The following is a 27,189-nucleotide window of genomic DNA, read 5'->3' as shown; positions in this document are numbered from 1 at the left end:
CATATTATGACAGATAATGGTGCTGCTGAGATGACTTAGTGGGGAATGAAGCCACCGGTGGATGGCAGCGTCACCCTGCAGCCACAGGCAAATGAATCTTGAAGACTAAATTTTATTAAATTACTGAACATGACATTTCCAGCTGGTGAAATCTGTCTGTCTGTCTGTCTGTCTGTCTGTCTGTCTCTCCCTCTCTCTCTCTTGGTTTAGAGACCATGTTGATGAACATATTTATTTATTTATTATTTACTTACTATTTATTTTTGGTGCCAGTCCTGGAGGTTGAATTCAAGGACAATAGAAGAAGGATGAGAGCTGGTACTATTGAGGTACAACTTACCATATGTTCAACATTAAGTATGTTAACTTGAAAGGGACAAATAGGTTAGCATAAGGGTACATTGCACTACATAGGTATTATTTCCTGTCCTTCATTACATTTGATATATTCTTCTATAGTTTTTCTCAATATTTTTTTCCTTTTCTTTTTTTTTCTTTTTATTGTGAAAATACTGTACAGAGGGGTTACAATTACATGGGCAAGATAGTGAGTACATTTCTTATCAAGCATTGTAGCCTACTCCTTTGTTTACCCTTCCCATCCCTTCCCATCCTCCCTCCCCCACACCCAATCCTCCCCCGCCCAAGTTGTAAAGTTCGTTGTTTTTTGTTTTTTTTTTTTAAATTTTATTTTATTTGTGAACATACTGTACAGAGGGGTTACAATTACATGGGCAGGATAATGCGTACATTTCTTACCAAGCATTGCAGCCTCCTCCTTTTGTTTACCCTTCACGTCCCTTCCCAGCCTCCCCCCTCCCCACCAATCCCAATCCTTCTCCTCCTTCCCCCCCAATTCCCCCCCCCCCCCGCCCCCCGCACCGACGTTGTAAAGCTCATTTTGGACATGACAACTTGTACTTCTCATTGTTGCAACAGGTCCGCCTGTATCCTTAAACAACTGGTTTTTCCCCATCTCCTCCTCAAGTTATACTGACATCAAATATAGTGAAAGCAGGGGTTATACTGTGGGGGAGGGACATACAAAGCAACAAAGAGATAATCTTATAAATGCATTAGAAACACATGCATGAAAGAAAAAAAACATTAAAATACATATCTAAGGGTTCATTTTCCTGACATCACATTATCTGACCTTTTCCGCTTGACTCATGCATATACTAGATATTGCAAATAAGGGAATCCATGGGACCTATGTTTCTTTGGGCCTGGCTTACTTCACTTAATATAATTTTTTCCAAGTTTTTCCATTTCCTAACAAATGGGGCAATGTCATTCTTTCTGATGGAGGCATAGAATTCCATTGTGTATATATACCACATTTTCTTGATCCATTCATCTACTGAGGGGCATCTGGGTTGGTTCCATATCTTAGCTATGGTAAATAATGCTGCAATAAACATTGTTGTGCTGGTAGCTTTAGTGTGGTCTTGTTTGTAAACATTTGGGTAAATGCCCAAAAGTGGGATTGCTGGGTCATAGGGGAGTTCTATGTGAAGTCTTTTGAGGAACCTCCATACTGTTTTCCAAAGTGGTTGAACAAGTTTACATTCCCACCAACAATGAAGTAAGGTTCCTTTCTGTCCACATCCCCTCCAGCATCTGTTGTTGTTAGAGTTCTTGATTTTTGCCGTTCTAACTGGGGTGAGGTGATATCTCAATGTTGTTTTGATTTGCATTTCTTTTATGGCTAGGGATGTTGAACATTTCTTCATGTGTCTATTGGCCATCCTTCTTTCTTCTTCAGAGAAGTTTCTCTTTAAGTCTTTCGCCCACTTATTTATTGGGCAGTTGTTTCTTTGAGGATTTGTTGTTGGGTGGTTTAATTTTTTTGAGTTCCAAGTATATTTTAGATATGAGACCCTTGTCTGTTGTATGGCTAGTAAAGATCTTCTCCCAATCCGTGGGCTTTCTATTGATCTTGCTAGCTATGTCATTTGCCCTGCAAAAGCTCTGCAACTTTATGCAATCCCATTTGTCCAACCTTTCTTAGTTTTTCTCAATATTTTTTGCTGGATATTCCATTTCAATTTCAAAATGGTTATTGCCAGCATAAAGGAAAATTATTGATTTATATTTTATCTTTTATTAAATCCTATTCTTAGTGATAATAATGTTTACAAATCTCCTAGATACTCTACATAATTATTTGCAAGTAATAATAGTTTTTTGTCTTCTAATATCTGTGCCACCTAGATTATTTTCTTTATTTAATTTCCATAACATTGTGAGGGAATAGTAGTGGACAAGCACTTTATTGATTTTGGTGAGAATTCATTTAGAATTTTAATAGTTAAGGTTTACTTAGATTATTGACTATGTTACTTAATATTATAATAGATACTTATTACATGTATAATAGTATTAATTTTAGAAATATTATGCTTGTTGTGTTTGCTTCAAATAGATATCTTTTTTACTGTCCAGAAGTTTCCTTCTGGTTCTTTTGCTTATAGTTTTTGTTTTCTTTTTGTTTTATGAACTTTAAAAGGCTGTACAAAGGGTTATGATTTAACATGTCCATCTAAGTGTCCAACACTACTTGATCACTCATCATTCTTCTATCATTCTTTCCCTTCTATCATTCTTTCCATCCTGACTTTTCCCCTCTGGACTTATTTGCTTATAGCTTTTACATTGGATGACAGTTGAATTTTGTCTATTTTTTTTAATACATTGTTTTTCATCTATTGAGCACACAGCATTTCAAATTTAATTTGTGTTATTTAGATTGATAGCTGCTAAGTCATTTTTGCTTTTTTATGTCTGCTTCTCATAAGGTAAATTTATGCTTGCTTTTCTCATATTTTATAACTTCCTGTTGGTGAGTGTGTTATTTTTCATTTTTCTAAAAGGCACTCAAAAACTATTATTGTCTATTTTTTATTATACTATAGATGTTTATTTTATCTCTGTAATTAAGCTTACAAGAATTTTTGAAAATGAATCTGTACTTTAAGAAATATCTGACTAATTTTGCTGTTTTGTTTTATTAATTCTGTCTTCTCATTTATGTGATACTAGCTCTACATTTATAAAGTAGATATTACTTTGTTTACCTTTTTCTTTCAACTACACATTACAAATACTGTTTTACTACATATAAATTTAATTGTATTCCTTAAACTGTCATAAAATTCTAATTTTCATTATTTTTAATTTATTTTTAACGTTATTTATTGTAAAAAATACTGTACAGAGGTGTTACAGTTATATGAGTAAGGTAATGAGTACATTTCCTATCGAGCATTGTTACCTCCTCCTTTGTTTTTTCTCTACCATCCCTTCCCTCCCACCTCCACTACTACACTCTCCCCACATAGTGTCTTGTGTCTTATGCATCTCATTGTAACAATGGGTTAACCTGTATCCCTATTTAAGCATTTTGTTTTTTCCCTTAGAAAAGTGTATATACAAGATGCAGGGCCCCGACATCAAATACGGTGAAAACGGGTTATACCGTAGGGGAGGAACATACAAAGAAACAAAAAAATCACATGGTACATTATAAATACATTAGAATCAGTAGCAAGACAGAAAAAACCACGTGTCCCTATCTTGGGGTTCATTTTGCTTAACATCGTCTTATCTGGTCATATGTACAAAGCTTTTGACCTTTTCTGCTTGTCCTACACATGTATTAGTTATCGCAAATAAGGGAAACCATGGGACATATGTTTCTTTTGGTCTGGCTTACTTCACTTAATATAATTTTTCCCTGGAACCAACCCAGATGCCCCTCAGTAGATGAATGGATCAAGAAAATGTGAGATACACACACACACACACACACACACACACACGCACACACACACGCACACACACATACAATGGAATGGGAAACCATGGGACATATGTTTCTTTTGGTCTGGCTTACTTCACTTAATATAATTTTTCCCTGGAACCAACCCAGATGCCCCTCAGTAGATGAATGGATCAAGAAAATGTGAGATACACACACACACACACACACACACACATGCAGACACACACACAATGGAATTTTATGCCTCCATCAGAAAGAACGACATGACATCACCCTGTTTGTTAATTTTCATTAATTTTGATTTCAATTTTGGTTCAAGAATATTTTCTAAAAGTTTTTCTCTTAAATTTCAAAGATTTGAGGAGCTTTAAAAATGTATTAGGAATTTTTCAGATTTCTTCTTGGTGGTGAAGAACATGATTAATTTTTTAACTGTATATGAAAATAATACAGTAGCTTGAGCTTGTTATTAGTTGTATTCAGATACTTCGTCTTTATTACTTCTTAGATACATTGCAGTTTAGTACAGAGCAAAAAAGAATAGAAATGTAATCATCTGGATTCTACTTTTAGCTGCTGTTAAAACAATTGTCATATACAAACTACTTTCTCTTCTTTGGACTACTGTAATACTATGCAAAAAATTGTGACACTGGAAATACTCATATACTTTAAACAATATAGTAGCCACTGGCCATATTTGGTTAATGTTACTAAAAGACTAGACTTTTAATCTTACGTAAATCAGTTTTATACAATCATGTGAGTAGCCTACCTGTTTGGACAGTGCATATCTAATCTATGAGATTAAGGTATTAATGTCAAGAAATTTTAAGAGAACTTGACTCTAAAATCTTTACATGCTCATAGTGTCAGTTTATATATTTCTAAGGATACTATGATATTATGAGAATTTTGAATAGTTAGAAAAATGAATAATTGAAAAGTGATGACTTCAACATTGTTGTATCAAGTTCAAGCTTCTAACATTTTTGAGACTACAACATCCATCATCTATATTTCACAATTGAATGGTGAAAAATCACACTATTCAAATTATGCTTATATTTTATTTGTCTGTCAAAGGTTGGAAACTCCATAAAATATATCATTTTTTCTTTCCCCCAAAGGGCTGTAAATTAAAAAATAAAACTGAAATTATAAATTACTTAGGAATTAATGAAAATCAGTTCTTTATGTCAAAAATTCTGGAGTAAAGCTAAAATTTTAACTTGGGGGACAATGTTTTTATTATTTGCAGAAAGAATGCGCTGGTGGATTCTGGCTTGTTTACATTCCTTACCAATCAAACACTAGTGGCAAGGCACTACTGAGGGACTTCTAGCAACAAGTCCTGAACACTAGGATTGTGTGTGGTCAGATCATGGTTATTATGGTTGTTAAGGACCACATGTATCAATTGGCTTCCATTTTCACATTAAAGTATGAAAAGATGTGGGTTGGGGCCACATCAACGTGAATTTCTGTCTCCTATCTGATCCTCTTTTCAGACCTTTATTCTCTAAATAGAGTGCCAGGCAAAATCATCTGCACTTCATATTTATTTTTCCCTCTCTCTTCTTTTATCGCAGCTAGTAGAATGGAATTTTCCTAAGCAAAATGCTGACAGATTTTAAACTTTGTTATATGCAATAAATCCAATGGTTAGGTATGTATTTATAGGATGATAACTCAAGCAGATCATGGAGTATTTGTAAAAATACTTCATTCTTATGGGGAATTATTTAAAATAATTATACAAACTTAGCTTTATAAACACCAACTTCTAAATACAATTGTAAATACTGGATCCCCAGTTTTGATACACTTGTTCATGAAAAGAGTAAATATATTTTACTTAAAGATCTGACAGATTCATCATAAACTTTCACCTAAGTTCAGGGTTTTGACACATTTTTACCCACTCTCTCTGGTTGGTGTATTTCTGAATTTCTAAATAAATATCTAAATAATTAGACTCTGAAAACATAATCCACAATAAAACAGAAATAGCTATCATTAAAAAGACAATTATATTTCTTACTTTGCTTTTGGGGCTACTACTTTAGGAGAAACAGCCTTAACACTCTAGCCCACAGAAACTTTCCTAACTCAAATATTTACATCTTGGATGTAACTTTTGCTCATAGTCATGTAGCTTTTAGGAAATTTAATTTAGTTCCTTAAATCTTGGTTTCAGTTTGGTGAAAGATTCGTAGCTTGTTTGTAAGTACATTGGAAAGTTTTGTAATTTTAATCCCGAAGGATCTAACAACATTTTAGGAAACTGTCTACACTGAAGCTAAATAGGACATCCCAGGGTTATTGTCTTTTTTTTAACTGATTAATATCCACCAATAGATTAGAATCAGTAAGAAAAGAAAAATCATGCAGTAAGTTCAACATAATAACTATTTAAAATAGGAAACATCTTGTGAAAGGATCCGGTTTCCTCTTTTTTGAAACTGGGGAAAAGACTCCATCACTTTTGTTTCTTTTTCCTGACTTGTCTTATACTTTAGGTAGTTCAGATTAATTTTTCCTTTTTTTCCTTTTTCTTCTTTTAATGGCTATTTTGTCTACTTGCTGTATACAAGTACTTTAGGTAATAGGGACTGATTTGTATTTAATTGAGTTTACTAGAAGATACACATAAATCCTAATGGGAAATAAATAACAGAATGGTGCAAAAGGGAATTGTCACATTATTTTTTAAGAACAGAAGCCCAGTCTACATTTTTATTTTTTGCAAACTGGTAATAAAATGATTTATTTTAAGTGGTTAAATGTCAATGGTTTGATTTAAGACAAACTATCAGAAATCTAAGATATATAGTCTCAGGATAGGCTGATCAAAGTAACAGTGATTTGGATTGTTAACATTTATTATTGAAAAGAATTAAACAACCCCCCCATATTCAGTTCTCAGAAATATCTTTCTTACTTTTTAAGATCCAGGGACTACTCAAGAATTGCAGTTAATCACTGTATTGCTTAATGTTGGCTTCTGCAAAGGAATATAAAGTTAAGTGACTAGTATAAACACGGCTGAGTTCCCTGCAAAGCCCAGGTTCAGTTAACTGTCATCCATTTAATTGTTTTCTGAGTCATTTTGCAAAGCTTTTTAATAATAGGCTTAGAGAGTCATCAGGAGAGTCTCTTGCAGGGGGGAATCTAAGTATCAATCTGCTTTGTTTTCATTTTTATGGAAAAACAAAAACCATAGGAACAGGCCACATACAGAGATATTTTAAAATAAAGTTTTTATTTTAGATGAATCCTATTTTCCCAGAAAAGCTGTAGAGAAAATACAGATTATGTATGTACCTTACCCAATAGCCCCGTTGTTTTTTTTTTTTTTTTTGTCGGTCGTGGGGCTTGAACTCTGGGCCTGGGCGCTGTCCCTCAGCTCTTCAGCTCAAGGCGAGCGCTCTACCACTTGAGCTACAGCGCCACTTCCGGTTTTCTGGTGGTTTATTGGAGATAGGAGTCTCACGGTCTCTCCTGCCCGGGCTGGCTTTGAACCGCGATCCTCAGATCTCAGCCTCCTGAGTAGCTAGGATTACAGGCGTGAGCCACCAGCGCCCGGCTTAGCCCCGTTGTTATAACCTTATATCACTATGGTATTTATCAGTCAAGAACACATATTGGTACATTATTATCAAGTAAACTCCAGACTCTATTGGGATTCCATCAGTTATTTCTTCCATTATTGTCCCTCTGTGTTCCAAGTTCTACTTCAGGACACTACTTTATACTATTTTTAATAGGTAATTAGAAGAAACTAATGCCACAAATGTTCATCATATGGTCTGCAGTCTTCTTTGGTCTCTGTTAGTCTCTTCATTCTTTGTTTTTCTTAAGTTTATTCATCTTGAGAAGTATTGGCCAGGTGTCCTGTAAAATGTTCTCTCTTCTTGGGTTTGTCTAATGTTTTCTCAGGTTTAGACTCAGATTATGAACAGAAAGATGGTTACCAAAGGAAGGAGGAAAGAGCAATGAGAAAAGCTGAATCAGTGGGTACTAAGTTACAGTTAGATAGGAAGAGTCTGGTGTGCTCTTGCACTGCAAGACAATAATGCATTGCATTTTTGAGGTCTAGAACAAAGTTTTTACTCTAAGCAGAGTTAAATATATGTATTTAACTCAATTTCAGTGTTGTACAGTTCACACGTGTATCAAAGCATTATGTTATCCCATCCATATATGAAAATTTTATGTTTTTATGTACTGTTAAAATAGATTGTAACTGTGCTACAGTGGCACATGCCTGCAATCCTAACTACTCAGGAGACCGAGATCAAGAGGATTCAGCTCAAGGCGACCCCAGGCAAAAAGTTAGCAAATTCAATCTCAACTAATAAAAAGCTGGATATGGAGATGTGTGCTTGTCTACTCAGCTATATGGGGAGCATATATGGAAGGAATGTAGTCCAGATCAATGTAGGCAAAAATGTACAAGCTTACTGAAGAAATAACAAAAGGAAAATGTCTGGTTCAACTCGTAGAGTGCCTGCCTAGAAAGCATATGGCTCCGAGTGCAAACTGTAGTTGGACTAAATAAATATATAAACTGATTATTTTGTTTTTCAATAAGGAAGACTATCATCGAAGTAAAATACCATTTTCTTCAGTCTTATCTGGGATAGGATATGTTTGCACCTGCAATACCTTAATCTTTATCACTTGGTTATGATAGTACTTACTAGTATTTTTGCTTTGTTTCATTATTAAATTATTATTTTTTCTTTTTCCTTCATAGGTCAGGAGGAGGAAAAATATGTGTGTGTTGTGTATTTGAGAGAGAGAGAGCACACACATACATATGGTGTGTATTTTTAACCAATGTCTGATCTTCTAAAGTCCTTGCAATTTCCTGATGCAAGTGACAACACCATTTATTACCGATGAAAAGTCCCTTTCATCCATACCTAAGTTTATGGTAATTGGTTGACTCTTGGTGTGTCCTTAGCTTTGGATAGGACTGTTTTTCAGAGACCAAGAAGTTTGGGAAATTCAGACCCATGTATAAACTTTGATGAGTAGAGAAAGTCTGGAGGTTGAATTCAGTCACCAGTGGCCAGTGATTTAATCAATCATGCCTATGTAATGAAAGCTCACTTAGGAACCCTAAGTATTAGAGTCTGACAACTTCTGGGGTTGGTGCACAGGGAGAGGTTCTCACCCCTTCCCACATGCCTTGCACTATGTTTGTATGCTAGCTGTCTGTTCTTCAGTTCTACTCATTATACTAAACCAATAATAATGCCTCCCTGTCTTTCACAAGCTATTCTAGAAAGTTACTGAACCTGATAGGGGATTGTGAAAATTACTGGTTTCATAGTCTGTTAATCCATATAAATATGCTGTACTTGAATTACCTTCTGAGATAGGAGAGATCTTGTAGGACTTAGTCCTGCATTAACATCAGATAGTTAGGCTCAGAAATTACCTGGTTTATTCCCAGCTGGTTTTAGGAGAGTTTAGAAATTATTTGATAGAAAGGAAAAAAAAATCACCCTCATATTTGTTGTTAAAAGTGTTGCAAGTATAAACAGTTGAAGAAATATTATTTATTTTTTATAGTTTGGAAGTTTTTGTTTCATTTATACTATTTATTAGTATAACCATTTATGTGTATCAGTATGTTCTCATGTATATTTTCTACTTTGGATTTTAAGTCAGTGCCATATTACTTTTTTTTTTTTTTGGTCGGTCGTGGGGCCTGAACTCTGGGCCTGGGCACTGTCCCTCAGCTCTTCAGCTCAAGGCTAGAGCTCTACCATTTGAGCCACAGTGCCACTTCCCACTTTTTTCTTTTTGCTTATGTGGTGCTGAGGACTTGAACCCAGGGCCTCAGGCAAGCAAGGCAAGCGCTCTACCACTGAGCCACCTTCCCAGCCCGCTGTATTACTTACTTTTATGCTCACTTTTTCTAGCTGTGGTAGTTGGAAATTCTTTTGGGTTCATTCTTGGATACTTTGCTCTACTCTCTCTCCCTTTTTCCCTCCACCCTTTTACTCTCTCCCATTTATCTATCATCTGTTTATTTTTAATACTTGTGTTCTAGAACTACAGGTTGCTTGTTTTATATTTATTTTGTTCCTACAATCAGCTATTTCTCCAAGGAGGCCTGGTTTGTTTTTACTGAAAAGTGGTATTTAGAAATGAAGAATTGGATCTAGCTTCCAGGTCTTCTCATTGGACAGACATATATTGTGTGAATGCATACTAGCCCGTAGCCACACAATTTTGAATTGTTAAAACAAACAACTATTTGCTAAAGTTAGAGACAAAACTAACCCCTTCATAAGAAGATATATTTCAACTTGTTTTCTTCCAATGCAGCATAATTAGTATCTAAAATAGTTAAAGTTTATAAAATATATTCCATTCTATCTTTAAATGTTTGCCATATATGAATCAATAGATCCTATCTGCCATCTAATGTTGCAGTGGTTTAGGAGTAAAACTTCACTTGCTTACAGCTCATAATTTCCACTTAAAAACTGACAAGTTTCAAAACATTAGGTTCATATGAAATGATATAGAAGTAATCAGCATTTTATTCATACACTGACTGATTTTTAATACTGTTTAGTTATATATTTCAAATTAATTTCTGGCCCTGTGAACTGTCAAGATTAGAAATTTATAAGGTCAGTTCTGAAGTTCAGAGAAGTTCAGGAGAAACCCCTATGGTATTTTTTGACATACCAAGAAATGAGTTAAAGATTATATGTCTGTAAGTATTTCCTGAATTTCTCTGTATTTCACTGTTGTTTTTTTTCTGTATCTTCTCTGTTGTTTTCATTGGCTAAAATCCATATGTTACTTGGATTTTAGTTTTCCTCAACAATTAAATGGCATAGGATTTATATACACAAAAGAGTTTATATTTAATGTATACACATATCTTGGTACATTTGAAGATAAATACACTTGTGGAACTATGACCATACATAGTACCATATACTCAGCTATCCCTGTAAATTCCCTCCCCTCCTTTGGGGCGGGGGGAGGGGGGTGGGGGTGGGGGGCAGGGGGGAGGGAGAGCTGGCATAACAGCTAAGTTCTTAGTGAAGTTTTAGCCCTCTAATCCTTATTGCTAACCACACCAGGCCTAGTGGGGTGAATCATTTGGAGCATTACATTAACTGTCATACCTCCACTGTCATTCTTTCCATGGTTTTGATGGCCTGGACAATTTTGAAGAGTACTGGTTTAGACATCTTGTAATGTCCTTCAATTTGGGTTTTTGCATGTTTTTCTCATGGCTAGATTCTATTCTTAATGTCCATTTCTCACCAGAATCTTTGTATTTATGTGTTTACTGTTGGTTTTCCCTAAAGATAATTTATTGCCCCCTGCTTGGAAGGAGGCTTTTCTCAACAACCTGCCCTCACTTGTCAGAAGCACCTCATTTTACAACATAAGATTTGCATAGGAGAGGGGAAAACAGAAAAGCTGTCAATCAAGTACTACCAGGATATCAGTTTGCCATAAATGACCACAACTCCAAGCAGGTTCTTAATAGTCCTTACACTGAGCCGTCAACTGAATCCAGAGGACAGCTGAGGCATAAACATAGTAGTTATTGTTAATTTAATGTAGAATCAGATGGTTTTATGTTCTTCAAACCAAACTTTTAATATGTGCTCAATAAGGCAATTAAAAAATACATATAGCATGCTCTTTCACAATTTCCCTTTGGGAAATGTTTTTATTTCCTTTGAAATAATCTTCTCTATCACTTTTTCATTATTATAGTTCTCAGCCATTGATGGCTCATGCATGTAATCCTAGCTACTTAAGAGGCTGAGATCAGAAGGATTCAGATTTGAAGCCAGCCTGTACAAAAAAAGTTTATAAGGCCTCTTTTTCATCCATAGTTGGGTACAGTGGTACATGCCTGTCACCCCTAGCTAAGTGGAAGGCTGAGATAGGAAGTTCTTTGGTTTTAGGCCAGCCCAAATAGAAAAGTCCAGGAGACTTTGTTTCCATGGGGGAATCTGGGTATACTAGTGAACCCCTGTGATCCTACCAAGTATTGAAGCTTAAAGTAAGCAGAAAAGTAGTCCAGGCATGTGCTTGGGAAGGAATTAAAGTTCTATTCTAAAATAGCCAATGGAAAATATAACAGGGCTGGAAGCATGACTCAAGTGGTAGAGCACTAGATTAGCAAGCAACAAATCCTGAGTACCTCCAAAAAAATCCACTGGTAATAATCCTATTTTTTTTATTCCTTTCAGACACTATTTCTTCTCTCTGTAAAAGTTCCATTCAGCTGTCAGAGACGACAATGTAATTATAATAATTCCATAATTATGGAATATAGATGATGGGAGGAGATGATGGGTCAAGTGTGTTCTTGTTTCTAGTTTTCCCACCCTTTGTGAGGAATCAGAAAAGTAAATTTTTTTTTCTCAGTCGTGAGGCTTGAACTCTGGGCCTGGGCACTTTCCCTCAACTCTTCAGCTCTTCAGCTCAAGGCTAGCGCTCTACCACTTGAGCCACAGCTTCACTTCCGGCTTTCTGGTGGTTTATTGGCGATAAGAGTGTCACCGACTTTCCTGCCTGGACTGGCTTTGAACCATGATCCTCAGATCTCAGCCTCCAGTAACTAGGATTACAGGCGTGAGCCACTGGTGCTCAGCAGGAAAGTACATTTTTGAGAATAGCTCTTTGGTGATTGCACAAAGTCCAGTAATAGTTTTAATCCCATATGAATGTGAGCACTGATAACCTTTTTAAAAATACATATAGTCTCATAAAAATGATTATCTTTCCTTTCGTGTTTTAGCTGTCATTATTGTAGTGATTACCCAAGAACCTACCTCCTAAAACTGACATAAGCCTTTGAAAGAATTCTGAGTTAGTAAATGAGGTCTTTTATGTCCTTCACCTCCAAAATAGGGGGTTGGTTCATATTAAATTGAAACAGACCTGGAATTTCTTTATTTGTAGATAATATGTGGCCATATTTGTAGATTGTATGTGGCCATATGTCAATTTCATCAATTACATATGGATCTAATACTTTCCCTTGAAGAACCAATGAAAGGAAAACAAAATAAAACCTAAGCCTTGGATTTTCCACAACAATACTGCTCTTTCTATAAAATACACAGGACCAGACCTCGGGTGCTTGGTTGCTTTCAGTAAATTCAATTAAATAACCTTCCTGTAGTCTAATGATGCTTAATCATTTCTAAATGAAAGTCAACCCTTCTGTATTACCCTGCCCAAGCTCTTCCCATCCGTGCCTTTTGCAGGAGGCCTAAGAAAACAAAATGATCTCACTTAGCCAGCTTTGTCCCATGTTTGTCTGCAGTGCTATGAATGGATTATGAACTCTGAAACTACTGCCTCAAATGCAGAGCTGGGAGTAACCCAGTGTTTTTCTTTATGTTCATTTTATTAATCCTACAAATAGATTAGGGTGCTTGTATCTCTGGCCTTTTAGCCAAGAAATTAAGCTATATGTAACAGGCAAAAAAAAAAAAAAAAAAAAAAAAGACCCACATTGGTTGTACCTTAGGGAAAAAAAGTACCTTAGTTTCATATTTCTCACTACTTAATAAATGCTTATGAGTTTTCTTCACCCCCCCCCCTTTCTCTGTTAGTCATGGGGCTTGAACTCTGGGCCTAGGTGCTGTCCCCCAGCTCTTCAGCTCAAGGTGAGCGCTCTACCACTTGAGCCATAGCATCACTTCCCGTTTTCTGGTGGTTTTGGAGATGAGTCTCATGGACTTTCCTGCCCAGGCTGGCTTTGAACTTCGATCCTCAGATCTCAGCCTCCTGAGTAGCTAGGATTATAGGCGTGAGCTACCAGCTTCCCACTGCTTATTAGTTTTCTAGACAAAACCCTTAGGATGATTTATGACAATCAATTTTATATGAATTAGTATTTTTCCTTCACTTGCAGTGATATTTCACAAGTGAATTATAGACATCTCCTGAAATAGCATTTTTACTTTTATGAATGAGAGATTCATTCTAGTTAATAGAGAGGAACAGAGTTCCTCTTATTTGAAGTTAACTGTTTTCTTTAGGAATGAAACCTGTTATAGTTCTAACATTTGCCCACCAAAGAAGTTCTAGACTGTTTTATAATAAATGAAGATTCTGATTTTAGTAAGAGAATAACTTTTATTCATGCTAGAATTTTTATTTCTTAAGATTCACTTGCAATATGCAATGTGTGTATCAAATAATCCAATATATGTATATATATTTAACTCTCAAATATTTAAAGATTGACACATAATACTGATTCTATACTTATGTCAGCTATAATAGAATTTAGTCTTTTGCCTTTGTAGAAGAAATGAACTTTGCTGTTTGTAAATTTCTGAAAATAAATAGAAGTGACAGCAGTTGGGTTTTAGAATGTACATTGCTGGTTTCATTCAGTCTCAGAAACAGAAGAAAGTATTCAACAACTAAGTTGTTGAGAGAAAAGCATTTTGTATACTGAAGGATACTATAGAAAATCTCACAGGCATTAAGTAGATGCTTAGTGGCTAATGTCTGAGGTGTTAGGTTTCTTAAGTATCTTACAAATGAGGTTTTTCCTCCTCCTCCTGAAAAATGAAACAAGGTTAGTGTACTCTAGATATTTGTATTTATTGAATAATATATTTATTTAGCACTGTTGAGGATATAAAAGAGCCACATGAGCTTATTAGGGTCAATTTCAGAATAAGGTATTCTGTGTTCTACCTGGTTCCACTACCTTGACCTTTGAACTGGGAGTGAAGTTTTAATTTCACATCTTATACAATTCTCTCTTGTTAGGCCAGTTTATTTGTTCAGAGGCCACTCTCCAGGCTCTGAAGTAAAAGAAAAACTCTAGATGTCCTCATTAGCTACAGTTACTGTAAGGAAAAAAAGTAGAAACTCAGAGAGGCTGGAATTCAAGTAGTCAAGTTGACAGTGATGGATGGATAACTAGCCTTTACTATAAGCAATTTTGTTAACTTATGTAGCAGTAGAGAATAAAATTATATTTCTTGATTCAGGCTAGTTGATTTACGTGATCAATTTGCCCATCCTTAAAAATGCAATTAATCTATGAATAGAAAATCGCTTTCTGTGTGTGGAAGCGAAGCACAATGCTTAGAAGTTTTCTGATATAGTTTTATTATGAACTAAAGGTAAATGATACATCTTTTATTTTCCCTAAAGAAAAGAATTATAGCCTATTTCTGTTTCAACAAATGTTGTTATTATCCTTTTTAGTTTGCCTTTCCTGCTCTTTAGCTGGGAGCATGTTTAGAAGAACTTTCCGTTCCTAGAGCACTTTTTAATAATGGGGAAGACAGAAATAGAGAGGCTTATATTTGGATTGAGGTGGGTACTTAATGTTCTGGTGTTTGATATTGAAGAGCAAGCACCAGCTTTATTAATAAATCACCCAACAACTATCCTTCCCTTTTACTTCTAATCGATTCACATTTTCTACTGTAGCACATAGCATTACTTAAAATGATTTACATTTCGCTGTATGGATGAGAGATTCTTATTTAATACCAGAATACTAAAGGTATATAAGCCATTACTATTTCTGTCATAATAAAAAGGCAGCATCAGGAATATTTTTTTATTTTCGATTTTATTTTAAATAACATTTTGCAGGACTATACACATGTATTTGTTTTACCATTATGTAAAATACTCAAGAAATGTTATCAAAGATCATGTTTAGTGCTGAATTACTGTTTTCTTGGGTGTGCAATTTAATATTTGTACTTTGATGTATTGAAGGTGTTTTCTATTTTTATTAGCTTATATTTGCTATGCAAAAGAGTTTCATTGTGATATATGGAAATTTATACATACAATGTACCTCAATCAAATTAACTCCCTCCACGAATCCCCTTTATACTCCCTTTCTTAAAACAATTTCAGCAGATTTCATAAAAACTCTTTGACCACATTCTGTCCCTCTGCATAGTCCCTCCTTTTACTTCCTCCCCTTCATCCATTTCCTGTTGGTACCCACCCCAAAACAGAATCCATCTCATATCCCTGGCATTCACTTCTTTTCTTCCTTCCTTCCTTCCTTCCTTCCTTCCTTCCTTCCTTCCTTCCTTCCTTCCTTCCTTCCTTCCTTCCTCTTTCTTTTTTCTTTCTTTTTTTTTTGTTGGTCATGTGGCTCAAACTCTGGGCCTGGGCGCTGTCCCTGAGCACTTCAGCTCAAGGTAAGCACTCTACCACTTGAGCCACAGTGCCACTTCCAGTTTTCTGGTAGTTAATTGGAGGTAAGAGTCTTACAGACTTTTCTGTCCAGGATGGCTTTGAACCATGATCCTCAGATCTCAGCCTTTATTGACTAGCTAGGATTACGGGCATGAGACACCAATGCTGGACATTCACTTTTTTGGTTGCTGTTGGTGGTAGTGGTGGGGCTTGAACTCTGGGCCTGGGTGCTGTCCTTGGGCTCTTTTGCTCAAGGCTAATGCTCTACAACCCACAGTAAGCAGGGCTAGCTGTTTAATGCTTTCTCATTTATTAATCTTATCCTTATTTTCTGAGCAATTGGGGTTCTATTCAGAAAAGGGTTACCCATGCTTATATCTCCAACAGTTTTCCCTATTTTTCTCTAGCAGTTTCAAAGGTTTTGTTGTTACATCAAGGTCTTTATCCACAGTGAGAGATGGAGACCTATTTATGGTCTTCTACATATGGATAGCCAATTTTCCCAACAATTCGTTGTAGAGACTATTTTTCCTTCAACAGAGGTTTTTGGTGTCCTGGTCAAAAATCAAATGACTACAGCTGTATGATCTTACTTCTGGGTGTTTTATCCTATGTCATTGATCAGTGTCTGTTTTCTTAAAATCATTTAATTTTATTTTATTGTAAAAGTGATATACAGAGGGGTTACAGTTACATAAGTAAGATAATGAGTATGTTTCTTGTCGAACAGTGTTTCCTCCTCTTTCATTTTCCCCCACTTTCCCTCCTCCCCCCCCCCCCCCGATCTATGTCTGTTTTTGTGCCAACACCTTGCTGTTTTTGTTACTGTGGTTCTATGGTATAGTTTGAAGACAGGCATTTCAATACCTCCAACCTAGCCATTTTTGCTTTGTCTATTCAGTGTCTTTATGTTCTGTATGAATTTTGATATTTGAATTTCTGTGAAGAATTCCACAGGGATTTTGGATTTTGGTAGACATTTTATTGAATCTGAAGGTTATTTTTTGGTAGTATGGCCATCTTTGTAGTATTAACTGCCAATCTCTGAACATCAGAGATAGCTCCATCTTCTGATATCTTCTTCAATTTGGTCCTTCAAGAATTCATAGTTTTCATTATAGAGTTTTTCAACCTCTTTGACTAAGTGTATAACTAAGTTGGGGTTTTTTTTGAGATTATTGCGAATGGAATTGTTCTCTTGAGCTCTTTCTCTGCCTGTTTATTATTGGATTACAGAAAAGCTATTTTTTGTTTGTTTTTTTTTTTTGTTTTTTTGGTGGTCATGGGGCCTGAACTCTGGGCCTGGACACTGTCCCTCAGCTCTTCAGCTCAAGGCTAGTGCTGTACCATTTGAGCCACAGAGCCACTTCCAGCTTTTTTCTGCTTATGTGGTGCTGAGGAATTGAACCCAGGGCCTCATGCATGCAAGGCAAGCACTCTACCACTGGGCTACCTTCCTAGCCCATAGAAAAGCTATTGATTTTTAAATGTTGATTTGTACCATGGTATTTTACCCAAAGTGATTTTTTTGTACCATGGTATTTTACACAAAGTGATTTTTTAGATCTAAGAGTTTTTCTGTGTTTCTGAGTTTAGATTTGCTCATCTGAAGTGAAGTCATGGGTAGGAGGTTTTATTGTCTTTCAGATGAATTCTCTGTGTTTTGGAAGGACTTGGGTAGTGACTGGAGTTTAAAATGAATATGTTGTTTCTTATCACTCACCTAGGAGTATAACTGCAATAGAAAATTTCCAACTCAATACCAAATCAAACATTATCCAGGCCACCAATTGAATTATATATTAAAGGCTCAATTTTTTTATATGTATGGTATGGAACAGTGTGTTAAAAAGAATTATTTGTGTAGGGGTTAAAATTTAGTTTTAAGTAGAGTGAAAAAAGAAATAAGGAAGAAGAAAATAGAAAGAAAGAAATATGACCTGTGGGGCTGAATGTAAACAAAATTATAATATGTAGGGATATAGCTAAATTACTGGGTAATTAGGAATTGCAAGAGTTTAGAAAAATCAATATGAAGAAAAAGAGATTGACTGAAAAACAATGGAAAAATTTCTTAAAAAGGAATAGTATAAAAACTGACTTTTTTTTTTCTTTTTGAGGAGAAAAATGTATCCTTGCTGGATTCTATCAGCACAGTGAATGTGTTCTTCCAATCTGAGGTCCTCAGCGTTCTGTCTATAGTTCTTCTGTTTACTCAAATATACTGTGCTATGGATTGTCTGTGAACAGCTAAAGTCTGATCTTTTACAGACAGTTAAGGCTCTGGACCAAGGGAACCTGCTGGTGTGAGGTGGAGAAGGTTCAGTGGGAAAGCCACAATTTCCAGGGGTTGCTATCCTTTGCCAGGGTTCTGGTATGGATAGAGCAGATCCAGACATGTAAAGTAGCATTTGGAAGTGGGTGGTGGGTTCTGTTCCCATACATAGTATGGATCAAGGAGCACGTGCTCCTCCTTTGAAAACCTGCACCTCGTACTACACAAGGGACACAGTTGCAGCCCTGACTTGTTCATAGTGAGCTTTCCTCTTTCCCTCCTAGACCTCCAGTTCAATGTTCCATTTGCAAAGTGAAGGTAAAATAACCCTTGTCATTTGTATATAAACATACACTTTTGGGTTGAGTATTGAGTTTAGGGATGGAGTGAGGCAGCTTCTACATTCCTTTCCTTGTGTTAAGATGGAAATCCAGTTGTCACATGGTATTTACATCCATAAGCTGGCTTGGACTGAGCGGTTACTCCTAAGGATATAATTGGTTATAGGAAAGTCTACCTGCTTATTCACTTCATTTCTGCTTTCTGTCTTGAGTGAAGAGAAACATACTGGAAGGCTTCTGCCATGTCCAGGTAGTTCTTGTCAGAAACAGAATAGAACTAAACGAAATGGAACAAAAGAGCGGTGAAACAGTTGAGAGGGGAAACAGATTTGGTGCCACTTCTACAAGGCCGCAAAGTTTTCCGTTTCCTTTATAGATCTTTTTCCATTGCCTGCTGACTTCCCTACCTTTCCTTTTAGCAGTGTACCCACATTTTTATTTCTGGGTCATGGGGACAGAGAAATGTGGTATTTGTCTACAATTTGCCACCTTTTCATTGAGATTTTTAGTATTGATGATGTAATGGTTTTTCTTTCAATGCCTTATAGCAGTAGTACATAGAAACAAAGGAAGTGAAATATATCGAAATACTAATTTCAAAACTATATCCTAGGTAAAAAGCATATTTCACTTCTGATTCCTAATTTGGTGCTTTTTTTCATAGTAGACTGTGAGTAAATATTTGTAAATTAAAGACTGTACTTGAATCAGTATGTTTTTTTTTTTAGTGAAGTTATGTGATTATGTCAGAATTGGGTATACCAAATTTCTAAGCTCATTTTATTACAGTATTCTTTTGCTACTTGATAGCAGGGTCAATCCTTAACTGGAAAAGGGATGAATTGGCTATAAGCTGAATATCTAGCAATCATCTCTCCATTATGCTAGCCAAAATACATTTCAGAACTCTAGTTGTACCATTCAAGAAATGTACATTTGCTGATGAGATTTTAAAGTAAGCCACATTTTGTGTCATCATGGCCCAGTGCTTTACTTGGGCACAGATGCTTTTCTTCATTACATGCCTATTTTTCTCTAAGTATCACTTTCTCTTTCATGATTTATTTAAAAGTATATTTTTAGTCCTCTAATCCCTTTGTTTTATGAGCTTCTTGTTTTGTATGTTAAATAAGATGTTGGATTTGGGGGAGGAAGGTGAGAATGTGGGTGGGGTCTGTATCCATATTCAGCTGTTTTCCTTAACTGGTAGAGCCTCTATTCTCAAACTTTCTCCCTTTTACTGACTCATTTATTCACTGAGAAAATGCATCATACTTCTGTAAGTGTTAAATGACACCTAGGATATTTGGATAGAGCTGTGAATGGTAGTGCCTGGTGGCTGGGTTACCTCCCTATGGGAACAGTAAGACCCCTGAAGAGCCTTGCTCTTCTCCCTTCCCATTATGCAGCCAGTAACAGTTAGCTAATTCCACACTGGATTCTCATTCATCTGTTTAACTCATTGAAGCAGCATATCATTGTACTGGTTACACTAACTGCTGTTACAAGCCTTGCAAGTTCAGTTGGCTAATACCCGAAACATTTGTGTCTTGTTGATATTGGACAGTGTGACATGGTTCCAAATATGTCACACGGTCACTTTAGTACCCAGTGTGAAGGAAACTTAGTCACCTTCCAGCATCATTTTGGATATCAATTGTCCTGATTGCAGAAAGACCATAAAGGATTGCATATGCGAGACTGGTAAGGGCCAAAGAATGGAAATCATAAATATTACGTCCTTTTCTTCTAGTCAGGAACTCAGGCACCTATCCATCTCTAACTGCATTGAGAACTAAGAAATGCAAGTAGTTGAGTGTCCAAAGAATACTAGTTAACCTGGGTTGAAGGATAATGATGAGCTTTATATAACTACTTATTTTTTTTCTGCCAGTGTAAATAGAACAACTTGTCTTCTTTTTGGTAATTGATTATGTTTCAAGAATCCTTTGGGGACGGAAGTTTTATTTTATTTTATTTTTCCAATACGTGAATATATTAACAGAGTTGGGAAACCAAATATTTGAAGGTTTCATTGTTTACCTGCTGGAAATGCTTTCTATCAGGAGATACTGCTTTTCTCTCACACAGGGTTGATTTTCCCACCTCACCAACTCAGTTTGGTAAAATCCTATATTGGTGAAACTCCCTGAGCCTGTTTCTTCCATCTCTGCTTTCCTAGGCACAACTCGAAGTTGCAATGTTGGTTTTCTGATAGAACTAGAACTTTCCTATGTTAGTAATTTACTTATGCATTCACCTGTGCCAATATTTACCATGGAAAGAGAAAGAAATAATGAGAAGGGAGAAGGAGTGAGGGCATTGAGGTAGAAGGGAGGAAGGTTATGAGAGAGGGGAGGAGGGGGGAGGGAGAGAGGGAGAGGGAGAGAGAAGAGGAGGAGGAAGAGAAAGGAGGAGGAAGAGAAAGAGGAGGAGGAGGAGGAGGAGAAAGAGGAAGAGGAGGAGGAAAAGGAAAAGATAAACTTCATTGTAGTAGACAGGAACACTGATAAGTGGGAATGCTTCTTTTAGGGTAAGAAAGTTGCTCCAAGTCTTTCTTACTGCTTGTGGATATTTTACCTTCCCTAGAAGGTAATATATTTCTTTTCAAAGCAAAACCTGTTTTAAAGATCTCTATTATAGTATCATGCTTATTCTACATAGTAAATTGAATTGATCAAATAAGATACAAGTGAACATTTCTTATAAAATTTGTTTACTGCGCTTTCATTTATTTTTTGCAGGGCACACCACAGCTGTACAATAGTACAGATAATGTTATTCCTGGTTTATAAATAAAATGAGCTCGAATGGTGATAGATAGGATATTTTCCTGGTGTCACATGGTGGGTTAATGGAATAGATCTCAAGTGTTCTGTTTCTAATCTCGGGCATTTTTCACTCCTGGAAACAAACATTTAAGTATCAAAATGATGCTTTGAAATTTATTGCATGTGCTTTGGGGGATAAAACATCAAACCACTTTAATCTCTTTGAGTGATGAAGGCTATTCATTTATAGTGAGTCAAGAAAATGTTCTTTTGTAACATAAAAAAGGAGGTCTTTCTTTTTTTCTTTTTTTTTTGAAGTGCTATCCATTTCTACAAGTACAGTGTTTTGTACCCCGTACATGCTCCATTGCCCTGTAAATATTGCTTTGGTAATTGAGTGGTTTAAAATGTGTACATCTGATTTACTTAAATTGGACAAGCTTTCTGTTAGAGGTATGTCATGAATTTTTACTTATGTAACCATTGTATCTTGGGACAAAATTTGCCTGTGGTATATTCTAACTTTTTTTTTTTTTTTTTTTGCTGGTGCTAGGCTTTGAACTCGGGCTAGGCACTGTCTCTGAGCCTCTTTGTGCTCAAGGTTAGCACTCTACTATTTGAGCCACAGCACCACTTCTGGCTTTTTTTCTGAGTAGTTTACTGGAAATAATCTCATGGACTTTTTTGCTTAGGCTGGCTTCAAACCATGATCGTCTGATTTCAGCCTTATGAGTAGCAAGGATTATAGGCGTCAGCCGTTGGTGCCTGGCTAGTTTTCTTTTTAATTCAAGGAGTTTTTAGTACCAGAGCTTGCATTTTGGGGTTCTGTGGCTCCTTCTTCATTCATCTTATACCCCCTTATAGTCTGCCCCAGGACAGTGTGTAAATGCCCAGGCTGTCTGGATGTTCCAGTCACTACCAGTTGAAGATTACTTTAGTGTCTTTCAAAACTTTAAAACTTCAATCTTAGCTTCAGAGCTTAGGATAGAAAGTCACCACATCCATCACTGTCTCCATTGTGTTTTGTATCCATAAGATAACCAGTGTTTTTTTTTTGTATAGAATATCCTAACCTGGTGGCTAGATTATTAAAGTTATAGCTGATGAAGGGTGAAGGAATTCCTTATAGCTGTTTAAAATCACACATTTTCACCTGAATGTTTTGCTTTATTTCTGAATCCAGACTTAAGAGTCTACCATACTGCTCTTCCTCCTAACTATTGCTGGCTGTTCCTATCTCACGATAAAGTTGTAGACTCTAAAATCACAAAGTGTTAAGATTATTCCTTTTTTTTTTAATGCTAGTCGTCTAACTCATCTTCCTACTATAAAGTATCTTTGAAATCATGGAATTTGAGACCCTAGACATTGATGAAAGTGAACTCAGCAACTTAAGGCTAGCAATGGGAGGGAGGGAGGGAATGAGAGAGAAAGAGGGAACAGCAAAAGAGAAGAAATGTACCTATCACCCAGTTTGGAAGAAATAGTTGTATTGTCAAAATTTGTAGAGTTCACAAGCTTTATAGACCATGATAATGACAATTTGCCTTGTTAAGGTTAAAATGTGTTTGCAACTTTAGCTAAATTTCACAATATTGTGAAATTCATGTAATCACTTAATGGCAATAAAGATTAAAAATAAATAAATTATTTTTTCTTTGTTTTATTTTGTTTTGGGACTTGACCTCAGTTTCACACTCTTGCTTTGTATTTTCATTTGAGGTTGATGCTCTGTCCCTGAAGTCACACCTCCAGTTCTGGCTTTTTGCTGATTAATTGGAGATAAGAGTTTCATGGACTTTTTCTGCCTATTCTGACTTCAAACTGCAATCCTCTTGACTAGCTAATATTATAGGCATGAGACACCAAAACACATCTGAAACCCCAACTTAATATATCAGTGTTGAGTGCTTTTCCTAATCTCCTTTAGCTCTGAGAGTATGAAGCAAAGGAGTTAGGTTAAAAAAAGAAACTTTAGGTTTCAATGTTAGAAGGCTTTTTTCAGTGAATTTGTATAAGGATTTATCCCATGATCTCTGGACACACCTTCATTAAACTAAGGGCCAGAGCAGACAATGGGAACTTCTCAGCAGTAACAGTCCTTAGAAGGTGGTTGACAAATGTGTAATGAAAGAGGAGTGGACAGATAGACAGAATTAGAATAATAATGGTGATAGAATCCTGACTTCAGCCTCTGGTTTCTGGTTTCTGTTTTTGATTAACAGGAATATGGCCTTCATTTTGTTTTATTTTTTCCAAGACCCAGGAAAGCTAGAATCATCTTCATGTGAATTGTTACTAGAGAAACCATTAATGCCTACTACCTAATAGCATGTTAATCCATAAGAAATCTAAGAGTGCTTTAGAAAGTATCTGACATGGAAGATTCCATGGTATTAACTATGTGATTAAAAAGAAAAAAATGTGGATGTCAAGGGTAGTTGGACTTAAACTTGAGGTAGGTGTGTGTGTGTGTGTGTGTGTGTGTGTGTGTGTGTGTGTGTGTGTGTGTGTGTGTGTGTGTGTGTGTGTGTGTGTGTGTGTGTGTGTGTGTGTGTGTGTGTGTGTGTGTGTGTGTTTGTGTGTGTATGTGTGTGTGTGTGTGTGTGTGGTGTGTGTGTGTGGTGTGTGTGTGTGTGTGTGTGTTTGGGGTTTTTTTTTTTTGGCCAGAATTTTCAAAAGGTTCTTCCTTTTTTCCTTTCTCACTGATTGTCTTCTTGCTAATAAATTATCAACAAAATCCTGTTAGCCATACTTCATGAAAGTGACCATCTGCTACTTATCATAAATCTTATCCTTTAACCATAGAATAATATAGTCACAAAATAACAGCTTTGAGTAATAAGCATTGTGGGTCAAGAGTTTTTCTTTATTCCAATGACTTGCTACTTCAAGTTATTAATCTTGTTCTCTCATATAAGACAGAAATGAAAGATGGTGAACTACTATTTGTCTGTTTCTCTTTTGCAGGGTAAGATGGTGAAAGGAATGGGAGGTGCTATGGATTTAGTGTCCAGTGCCAAAACCAAAGTGGTGGTCACCATGGAGCATTCTGCAAAGGTAACATGTAATTTGCTGTCCTGAATACTGCTTTTGAAAATTCACAAGGCACCAAATAGCAGTCCACAAAGTCACCTGACTGGTTTCTATTGTTCTATCTGGTTCATCCAAGTGATCGTACTTTTAGAGGCAATGATGACAATAAAAGTGATTATTTATTATTTGGCTAACTGATTGTTTAACTTTGAGTGAAGCCAAATACCAGAGTGTTCTTTGAATAATTGTCTTGACTACATGGTAAAAGCAAAAGCCTACATGTCTCAAAAGGCAGTGAGAAGATGTTGGGGCGGATGTGTCGATGATACAGGTTTTAAGATGATAATAGTTGTTTTTTGTGATCAGAATGAAAAGCACAGTAGATGGTAGGTTTTAACAACAGTTATTTTTAAATGAACACTTGACCTCTTACCAAGACTTTTTAAGATGTCCTTTCCAGAAGGGGTTGGAAAAATGTATCATGCTGATAGCAACTATCTTTATTTTTTTTAAGTTTTATACTTTTGATAAATCATCATATTTATTGAGTACCTGTTAAGTACTAGGCATTGCTCAGATTTGGCAATAACCCAAACTGGACAAAACTCCCTGTACATTCCAATCTTCTTTTCCCTCCTTTTCCTATAATAATAATAATAATAGCCACAATTTATTGAGCTTTTAATGTATTCACAGTACACAGGTATTCTATGTGTACGTACATGCATGAGGTTAATATAGGTACTTTTTCTTTTGGTCCGGTTGAGGGGCCTGAACTCTGGGCCTGGGCGCTGTGCCTCAGCTCTTCAGCTCAAGGCTAGAGCTCTACCACTTGAGCCACAGCGCCACTTCCGGTTTTTTTCTTTTTTGCTTATGTGGTGCTGAGGAATTGAACCCAGGGCCTCATGCATGCAAGGCAAGCGCTCTACACTGAGCCACCTTCCCAGCCCCAATATAGGTACTTTTTATGAGTCCAGGAACAACTGCAGAAAGGTTATGTCATTTGTCATGTAACTAGTGGTAGTGAAATTAGACCTGAGTGTCTCTAACAATGTCTAGTCTTCTCACCACAAAGCTATCATTATGTTATTCTCAATCTTTAATTAGTGTCTTTGATCGTATTGAGGTTAATCTTTTACCTGACCTGAGTGTCTTTGCTTATACTAATCTGAAAATTTAATAATGGGTGGTACCTTCATCTGCTGTGGCCTTTGTTCATTCCTTCTTTAAATCCTATGGGTTCTATTTTTAAGATCTGCTAATCTGAGTGCAAATGGTTGTGCATTTGCCTGTTTTTACTTAGTGAAGCAGCATTGTGCAAGCATTTACAGCTGGAGAGTTCAGATTTCACTTGCATCTCTTAGGGAGTTCTGTTACAGAATGATGTGTGCCATGGAATGCTTTTGTTGTGAAAATGGCAATAAGTATGAATTAGCATACATTGTTCAATAAGCAGTAGTAAGGGAGCAGTAGTGCATAAATATGAAACGATAAAAATGGAATCAACACAGGTAACTTGTGAGAGATGTCATGCAAAGCATCCAGAGTACTTAATTTCAAAGTCAAAAGGTTTCCAGACATGCAAATCAAATCTAAATCTTTTCTGTAGCAGAATGTCTATTTGGAGAAAACTCTCTTTGTTTTGACTTTAATGCTGCAGCACAGGCACTGAAGTTTTTGACTTACTTTGTATTATTTTTGTAATTTGTTTTTAATAGGTCTATGAATTACTGATGAAGGAAAATAGATGTACTTCCAACTTTGGCCTAGAAATTCTCTTGCTTTTCACAGAAGCAAAATTCACATTTTTTACTTTTTTGTTTTCATTTCACAGTGAGGAAATTGCTAGTGTTTAGATGAGCTTTGGAGTTTGATATCTTTTCCCCTGGGTAGTTTCCATTTGAATAAATCAACAGAATATCTACTTGTGATTACAGTAATTATAATGATGTGCTCACATTTACTTGCTCCATAGCCCTGAAAACTAACCAACAGGGCATCTTTTCAGACTGCCTTCATGTCTTGCAGTATACAGTGGCTACTATGATCGCTGTGACTGGCAGTGTGGCAGTGTGGGATTCTTGTCACTTCTTTCCTGTGACATTAATTTGACTACAGTTTGATCAGAACTGGACAGGAAGGAGGCAGAAACGGGGGTTTCACTCTGTAACCTCTTCAGAGAGTGAATTGTGCTTTTCCGACATTCCAGGTGACCTTTGCTGCGTTAGGATCAAATGAACAGCCAAGGGAGCTAATCCTTCAAGCTTTATAAAACATAACAATGAAAAGTTTGCATTGAAGGATTAAAACTTGAGGGGGAAAGAAAGTACAATCTTGTCTTCTTTTTTTTTTTTTTTTTTGGTCGGTCGTGGGGCTTGAACTCTGGGCTTGGGCGCTCTCCCCCAGCTCTTCAGCTCAAGGCTAGCGCTCTACCGCTTGAGCCACAGCGCCACTTCCAGTTTTCTAGTGGTTTTATTGGAGATAAGAGTCTCACGGCCTTTGCTGCCCGGGCTGGCTTTGAACCGCAATCCTCAGATCTCAGCCTCCTGAGTAGCTAGGATTACAGGCGTGAGCCACCAGCGCCGTGCTTAATCTTGTCTTCTTGAGCTGTGATTTTGTTGTTTTTATCCTTATGAAATGTCTCAACATGTCCACCAGGTTTAGGGATTACAGCTTTCTTGCCACTTTTTTTTTTCTTACCTTAAAAGTGCAGATTATTTATAAATAGAGCATGGGCTGGGGCTGACCTTTAAAAATACCTATTTTTATTGTTTT

The 27,189-nt window shown here is 36.3% G+C and overlaps 1 protein-coding gene across 1 annotated transcript in view; it reads left to right on the top strand.

Moving 5' to 3' along the window:
• Oxct1 (3-oxoacid CoA-transferase 1) overlaps positions 1-27,189 on the top strand; it is a 134,420-nt gene that overhangs the window by 84,513 nt on the left and 22,718 nt on the right. The window contains exon 14 of the mRNA XM_070041107.1: positions 24,349-24,438. Coding sequence (XP_069897208.1) covers positions 24,349-24,438 — 90 coding nt within the window. The remainder of the gene's footprint in view (positions 1-24,348; positions 24,439-27,189) is intronic.

Source organism: Dipodomys merriami, unplaced genomic scaffold (assembly GCF_024711535.1).
Source record: "Dipodomys merriami isolate MVZ:Mamm:240054 unplaced genomic scaffold, mDipMer1.0.p SCAF_30, whole genome shotgun sequence".
Lineage (NCBI taxonomy): Eukaryota > Metazoa > Chordata > Mammalia > Rodentia > Heteromyidae > Dipodomys > Dipodomys merriami.
Note: the sequence above shows the minus strand (reverse complement) of the source record. Positions and strands in the feature narration are given on the sequence as shown.